The 8,501-nt window shown below is 37.9% G+C and overlaps 1 protein-coding gene across 3 annotated transcripts in view; it reads left to right on the forward strand.

Moving 5' to 3' along the window:
* The window catches only part of LOC144979495 (organic anion transporter 3-like), a 10,374-nt gene extending 3,647 nt beyond the window's left edge, over positions 1-6,727 (forward strand). Inside the window, exons 1-3 of one of the 3 annotated variants that reach the window (XM_078926177.1) lie at positions 3,271-3,399; positions 4,229-4,528; positions 5,077-6,727. In XM_078926177.1, coding sequence (XP_078782303.1) covers positions 4,438-4,528; positions 5,077-6,722 — 1,737 coding nt within the window. In that variant the 5' untranslated portion in view covers positions 3,271-3,399; positions 4,229-4,437 and the 3' untranslated portion in view covers positions 6,723-6,727. Of the gene's footprint in view, positions 1-3,270; positions 3,400-4,228; positions 4,529-5,076 lie in introns of those variants that run through there. The other 2 variants (XM_078926176.1, XM_078926178.1) reach the window with 2 other exon arrangements.
* Positions 6,728-8,501: the final 1,774 nt, after the last annotated feature.

Consider the following 8,501-nt stretch of genomic DNA (forward strand, 5'->3'; position numbering starts at 1 on the left):
GGTGCCAGAAAAAGCAAGAAATAAATATACAAGAAAAACATCATCTCAAAAAATCAGCCGACATAGACTGGGGATCGAACGTCAGACCTTATGATTACCGGTCAGACGTGTGACCATCTCTATAGTGTAATGGCACCTCGTCTGACGAAGGTTTGAGGTTCGATCCCCACTAGAAGTCGACTTTTTTGGGATGATTTTTTTCTTGTATTTTTCTTTCTTGCTTTGTCTGACACCTTTCATACACACTCGTTCACATCTTTATCAATCTGACACAGTTTTTGAATTGGTGTAAAGAAATTGGGAAGCAGGTCAATGATGAATTGGTGAAATAATAAGATATCCTACTGTAATATAAAAGAGATAATCAACATTTTGATCACTGAGTAATCTTACCACTGGTCACACGCCGTCTCAGCCAACGAGAACTTATCAAGAGGCTTTCCGCAAGCCAATCTGTTATGCGTTATAAATTAGATTCATTGATCATAGACGTCTTGGTGTATTTGATAACAAAATCTCTATTTGATTCATATTGTCGGCGTTTTGTTCTAGTTTCCTCAGTCGTTAACCAATCAGAATGCTGGCTTTTGAATTATTTTGAAAATATTTGGGATCCTCTAAAACGCAAAATGGAGATTGCTCGATGGTTATCATTAACAGAAATGCAATGGCAAATAAAAGAATGGCCTCTCTAATTAATATATGGAAAGACAAATCCATAGGACAAAATTAGTAAAAGTATTGGTGTGGGCAGTGATGACCTACGGCGCAGAAGGATGGACCCTCAAAAAAAAAAGACATGAAACGTATACGTATACGTCATATTCACAACTTCCAACTATTTCCAGAATATCAAAGTGCCTCTTATACGTCATATTCACAACTTCCAACTATTTCCAGAATATCAAAGTGCGTCTCTTACGTCATATTCACAACTTCCAACTATTTCCAGAATATCAAAGTGCCTCTTTTACGTCATATTCACAACTTCCAACTATTTCCAGAATATCAAAGTGCGTCTCTTACCTCATATTCACAACTTCCAACTATTTCCAGAATATCAAAGTGCCTCTTTTACGTCATATTCACAACTTCCAACTATTTCCAGAATATCAAAGTGCGTCTTTTACGTCATAATCACAACTTCCAACTATTTCTAGCCAATGTTAAAACGCATTTTTCATTTCGAACAAAAAACTTTAAAGCTTTTTAATCCATAACTTGAAATTCTCAACTAGTAAAAAAATAAAAAAATAAAGAATTAAGCTTGAGACTTCTTAATTTATTCTTAAAGACTCAAACTTAAATTTTAACACGTTTTAGGGGTTGCTTTAGTAGTTGATACAATATGAAACACGTTTTAGGGGTTGCTTTAGTAGTTGATACAATATGAAACACGTTTTAGGGTTGCTTTAGTAGTTGATACAATATAAAACACGTTTTAGGGGTTGCTTTAGTAGTTGATGTAATATGAAACACGTTTTAGGGGTTGCTTTAGTAGTTGATACAATATGAAACACGTTTTAGGGGTTGCTTTAGTACTTGATACAATATGAAATACGGATGTGTGTGGCCAAATTGATCCCTCTTCCTATACATAAAACAAACAAACAAAACAAACAATTCTTCTTCTTCTTCTTCTTCTTCTTCTTCTTCTTCTTCTTCTTCTTCTTCTTCTTCTTCTTCTTAAGTCTGTAACTTCAAATTATGAAGATTCCACAGAACACAGTATTTTTCTTTCATTGGAGATGTGAGACTATTCCACTGTCTTAATGTCGATGGTGTGAACGAGTACAAGTGTGGATCTACTTTTGAATGGGGAACCATAAACTTGGATGACTCCCTCTTATAAATTTGGTTGAATATCAATGAGGGGTAATTTAACTTGATCATTTTTGTCTTTGCAAAATATTGTTACTTTTTCACGCTTTCTTCTCTGCAGTGGTTTGAGATTTAAAAAGTTTCATATTTTGTATCTTTGTTGTTTTGATTTATAAATTTCACGGCTCTATTTTGTATTTGTCCAATTTCCTGTATTTCTGATTTGTGGTGAGGGCCCTAGACAGAGCTACGGTATTCTAGTGTAGGTCTAACAATGGATTGGTGGTCAGGGCCCAAGACAGAGCTACTGTATTCTAGTTTAGGTCTAACAATGGATTGGTGGTGAGGGCCCCAGACAGAGCTACGGTATTCTAGTGTAGGTCTAACAATGGATTTGTGGTCAGGGCCCCAGACAGAGCTACTGTATTCTAGTGTAGGTCTAACAATGGATTGGTGGTCAGGGCCCCAGACAGAGCTACTGTATTCTAGTGTAGGTCTAACAATGGATTTTTGGTCAGGGCCCTAGACAGAGCTACTGTATTCTAGTGTAGGTCTAACAATGGATTGGTGGTCAGGGCCCCAGACAGAGCTACTGTATTCTAGTGTAGGTCTAACAATGGATTGGTGGTGAGGGCCCCAGACAAAGCTACTGTATTCTAGTGTAGGTCTAACAATGGATTGGTGGTGAGGGCCCCAGACAGAGCTACGGTATTCTAGTGTAGGTCTAACAATGGATTTTGGGTCAGGGCCCCAGACAGAGCTACTGTATTCTAGTGTAGGTCTAACAATGGATTTGTGTCAGGGCCCCAGACAGAGCTACTGTATTCTAGTGTAGGTCTAACAATGGATTGGTAGTCAGGGCCCCAGACAGAGCTACTGTATTCTAGTGTAGGTCTAACAATGGATTGATGGTGAGGGCCCCAGACAGAACTGCTGTATTCTAGTGTAGGTCTAACAATGGATTTGTGGTGAGGGCCCTAGACAGAACTACGGTATTCTAGTGTAGGTCTAACAATGGATTGATGGTGAGGGCCCCAGTCAGAACTACGGTATTCTAGTGTAAGTCTAACAATGGATTTGTGGTGAGTGCCCCAGACAGAACTACAGTATTCTATTGTAGGTCTAACAAACATACAATGACAAGCAAACAAACCCCCCCCCCCCCCCAAAAAAAACCAAACCAAAAAAACCAAAAAAACAAAAAAACAAAACAAACAAAAAGAAAACAAAACAAAACAAACAATTTTTAGAAAATCGAATACAACTAAACATAAAAGCCGTTTGTCATAGTGCGGGGCGTTTACTGATTTCAATTGACCAACCAATTCAAATATGACATTTGTTGTGACATCTTCAATTCGTTCATTGTTGTTAATTTTCTTTGTTTCTTTACTAGCTATAAATAAAGTGTTCCTGATCTCATTTCTATACAACGACATGATAAGATAATCTATTTCATGCATAATACATTGTATTAGTTGATAATAGACGTTTTGGTGTATTTGTGGACAAAATCTCTATTGGATTCATATCAGTGTTATTCTAGTTGGACTCGAGTTGAAGCGTACATTGTTAAATGTCCTGACATGATTTTTGTTCAATAATTTGTGTTAACGGCTATTTTTCTTCTCTGTACGCATATGCACGTTTTGGTGCATGGGTGTGTTTTTTGTTGAGAGGGTATGGGTGCGCTTGCTTGCATAAATGGGTGTGTGTACAAAAATTATGTTTATAATGGTGTTTTACCATTTTGAACGCCAAGAGCTTTTTTGTGAACGGGAATGGGCGCTATACGAAAAACTGTTGTTGTTGTTGTTGTTGTTGTTATTATTATTATTATTATTATTATTATTATTATTATTATTATTATTATTATTATTATTATTATTATTATTATTATTATTATTATTATTATTATTATTATTATTATTATTATTATTATTATTATTATATATTATTATATATTATTATTATTATTATTATTATTATTATTATTATTATATTATTATTATTATTATATATTATTATTATTTATTATTATTATTATTATTATTTATTATTATTATTATTATTATTATTATTATATTATTATTATTATTATTATTTATTATTATTATTATTATTATTATTATTATTATTATTATTATTATTATTTATTTTATTATTATTATTATTATTATTATTATTATTATTATTATTATTATTATTATTATTATTATTATTATTATTATTATTATTATTATTATTATATTATTATTATTATTATTATTATTATTATATTATTATTATTATTATCATTATTATTATTATTATTATGATGATGATGATGATGATGATGATGATGATGATGATGATGATGATGATGATGATGATGATTTTCTCTTTGTCCTATGTGTTTTATTCACAGGTTACAAACAGCATTACACTATGACATCTAAGCCAACAACACAGTACCAGAATAACAACGAAGGAAGGGGAGACGACAATGCTGAATCTGGTAAGACAGAAGGCAGTTCATTTGAGCCCGAGGGTATCAGTGACCTTGGGGTGCAGAACGACACTCTAGAATATGAAGATGGTCCCCCATCATTCGAGAAAGTTCTATAATGTCTCGGAATGCCAGGGCGGTTTCAGATCAGCCAGATAGCTCTCGCCAACCTGGGTAATCTGATCGTAGGATTCATGATGATGTCCATCGTGTTTGTAGGTAAGATTAAACGATTCTTTCATCTCTTTGTGTTTATTAATCGAGTTATTTTTATCGTGCCCAATAACACCACGAGCTTGCGAGTATACGTGTCTTTCATCTCTTTGCGTTTATTAATCAAGTTATTTTTATCGTTCCCAATAACACCACGAGCTTGCGAGTATACGATTTTTTCATCTCTTTGTATTTATTAAACAAGTTATTTTTTATCGTGCCTAATAACACCACGAGCTTGCGAGTATGGGTTATTGCACGATAAAAATAGAACGAGTTTAATTAAATACAAAGAAATTAAAGAATACATTTATTCCACCACTGCAAGTAAGAGATTATTAGATATTTTGTAACCAAATGGTTTGGTATTAGTACTTCTATTCACCATAATCTATATCTTTTCCTTCTGCTTGAATGACGTTGGATTTGTATTCATGCGCACCAAAAGATAATACAATTTAGATCTACCAATCAGCTGTGTTTTACACCTTATTTCACACCAATAAAATGTGCGCAAATGTTCATAAGTTTTCACCTCGTCTCATTTTCTTCAGGTTACACCCCATATCACGAATGCCGAGGAGTGAATAACACAGATCTCATCACCAAGTACACACTTGACATCAACGGAAATACATCATCTGCGCGCGTCTCTTACGAGTCATGTGACATCAAAATAGAGATACCTTCAAACCTGAGCGACCAATCAGAAACAACTATTTATTCAGTGAACTGCCCTAATGGCCGAGACTTTTTCTCTGCCGAAGAAACCACGTACACCTCAGAATGGGATCTCGTCTGCGAATCCAAAGGACAGGTCGAATTCACCCAGACGACTTTCACAATTGGACAAATTGTCGGTGGTTTGATCTCCTCGCCCCTCGCTGATCGCTTTGGAAGGAAACACGTAGTTGTCATATCATCGTGCTTATGTTGTTTCGTTGAATTGATCCACATTTTTACACCTAATATTTTCATAATTTATATCGTCAAATTCATAAGCGGCCTGGTTTTTCAAGCTGTTATAACTAGTATCACAATATTTGGAATTGAACAAGTCACGCCAAAGCACCGACAACATGTCCTTGCAAGTGTGAATATGGTGTGGGTCGCCACGATGGTCATCGTAGGTGGTGTGGCCTATTTCATCCAGGATAAAAGTTGGCGATATTTCCATGGAATTAGTCTTGGGTCTGGTCTGATTACATTCTTGCTTCCTTTCTTTTTGAGGGAATGTCCAAGATGGCTAGCAGCGAATAATAGACACGAGGAAGCTCTTAAGATTCTGAAAGAAGCTAGTAAACAAAATGGCAAAGATTTTGAAATTATTAAACAAAAGTTCAAGGCGTATATTGCCTACAGATATCCATCCACATCCATCCAACCCTTAGTTATAAACAACACATTGAAAGAATCAGGAAAAAGCAACAGTGAGGTCGATTCTCCTATATCAGAACTCATTTTGTCCAATGACACGGATGCAAAAATACCCACTTTTGGAAATCATCATACCAAGTCAGCGCCGTCACCATTCAGCTTGCTTTGCCACAAGCATCTTTTAGTTCTGCTAGCCGTGGGATGGTATTTGTGGCTTACCAATATCCTAACGTACTACGGTCTATTTATAACATCGTCTGAACTCGCCGGAAATAGATTTTTGAATTTCATTCTCATGAGCATCGTCGAACTGCCAAGCTATTCTTTAGCTCTCTATTTGTTGACCAAACTTGGACGCCGATTGGTTTTTGCACTTTTCATGGGGCTGGCAGGTCTTTCCCTGATGGTTTCAGCTCTCATGACAACATTCGGAGAAGAGCTCCCGGGATCAAATATTGTTAACACGGTGATGTTTATATTCGGGAAATTTTCAATTACTGGCTCATTTATAACTATATACGTCATCACTCCAAAATTGTTTCCGACGAATGTCAGAACCACAGCGCACGGATTTTGTAGTTGTCTAGGAAGACTAGGGTCCATGGTGGCGCCTTTCTTGCGCCTCTTTCATCAGGAAGTGAAATGGGGCCCGGCATTACTTTTTACGACCATGTGCTTTGTGGCTGTCTTTATGACTCTGTATTTGCCTGAGACGAAGGATAGAGATCTTCCCACAACACTAGAGGATGTAGTGGCTCAAATGAAAACAGATAGAGTAAAAAAAGGAAGGGACAAGAACAGTGATGTAATGGCTGAAGGATAGACAATCTTATTCGTACTCTGGAAAAAAACCTCACATATCTAACATTTGGGCTCAAAAACGGTTTGAGAAATTTTGTCAAGATGAGTGTCATTTTAGTCGTTCGATATTTGAAGGACACCAACATTTTAAATACGTCTGTGTGGTTGTTTTTTTCAGAGTGCCGTAGCAGATCCGGTGATAGAGTTGTGTATAAAACATAAATGTCTTGAGAATATAATTAAAATCTGGTTTGGAAGAATGAATTTGAGCCATTATGTTCACATTGTGTGTATTTATTGTGTTGGAATGTACCAGATAAATATTACTGGCTTTAGGTTGAAACTGGTAAGATCAACGAATTGTAGATGTCATTTTTATATTTAGGGACTACCTGTCTTTTTTATCTTATAGTTCTTTAGGAAAACAAAGATAACCACTGCAGAGATTACTGCATATGATCTCTCATGCATTATTGTGTCCATAACAGCACCTTTCCGTGGTGTTCCCTGTTTCTACTGAGTTTGTTATGGGCGCGACCGAGTCCCTGGCGGTATAACCGGGTTAGGGAGTAGGTGGGACCCCTTCCTCTTAAGGTGCAGTGGTACACGCTCTACTCCTCACTCATCCACCGCAATCTCATTTTGTAGTATGTTGTCTTCTGTATGTCCTTACTTTCCTTATACTTACCCCAGCCATTGATGTATGGCTCCGCCGCCTTGTGGATACCTTCGGGAGGAGGAAAGGCTAAGGAGTAAACCTTACAGAAATTTGCATCCAAACTGATGCCAAACGTATCGCTGTGCGATCCTTTGGACCACACCAAGGAGGAAGAGAGGGAGGTTCTGGTTACTGAGCAACCCAGGATCTCCATATTAATTTGCCCAGGCCGCTCCCTGGAGAGGACACTCCAGTCTCACCTTCACCGGTGAAGAGTAACAACACGGAAGACAGCAGTCTACGAGTGATAAGTCCTTGCTCGATTGGCGCAGAGTTGGACGCTACGGGTTGTCTTCGACGGTGGGAGGGATCGTCGTAATCCTACTGGTCAGCTACCACCCGCCCCTACCTGGGCAGTCCCCAGCCAGAAAGGTGTTGACCCGCCACGATCTACCTGCTTCAGAGGGTGCCTGGAGCTTAGACCTTGCAATCTTGACAAGTGGATCGTTAAACTGTGTACTAGACAAGCAAAGGAAAAAGAAAACGAAGTCCCCAGCTCTTCGATTAGCAAGCTGGAATGTAAGAACCATGCGCTCAGGACAGACAGATGACCTTCAGGCCATGGGCGATGCTCGAAAAACAGCAGTAATTGATCGTGAACTTAACAGACTGAACATCGACATAGCAGCCTTGCAGGAAACGTGACTCCCCGAGAGGGGATCCCTGAAGAAGGAACACTATACATTCTTCTGGCAAGGAAAAGACACAGAAGAAGTGAGGGAGCACGGTGTTGGATTTGCAGTACCCCATACATTACTTCCTATGATTGGACCGCCAACAGGCGGCACAGAGAGAATTTTAAAGCTGCGCCTGTCATCCATGCAGGGCTCGGTGAACCTTGTTTGCGTCTATGCCCCAACACTACAAGCTTCGGTTGAAGTAAAAGACCATTTTATGAGTCATTAGACGCCATTGTCAACAATATCCCAGAAGTGGAGCACATCTACCTTCTTGGCGACTTCAACGCGCGAGTTGGTGCCGACAGAAAATCATGGCCAACCGTTTTGGGACACCACGGCATAGGAAAGATGAATGAGAATGGTCAGAGGCTTCTTGAACTCTGCTGCTATCGCAAACTATGCG

The sequence above is a fragment of the Berghia stephanieae genome, chromosome 9, assembly GCF_034508935.2.
Source record: "Berghia stephanieae isolate SIO BIC M18660-M18661 chromosome 9, UCSD_Bste_1.3, whole genome shotgun sequence".
In the NCBI taxonomy this organism is placed as follows: Eukaryota; Metazoa; Mollusca; class Gastropoda; order Nudibranchia; family Aeolidiidae; genus Berghia; species Berghia stephanieae.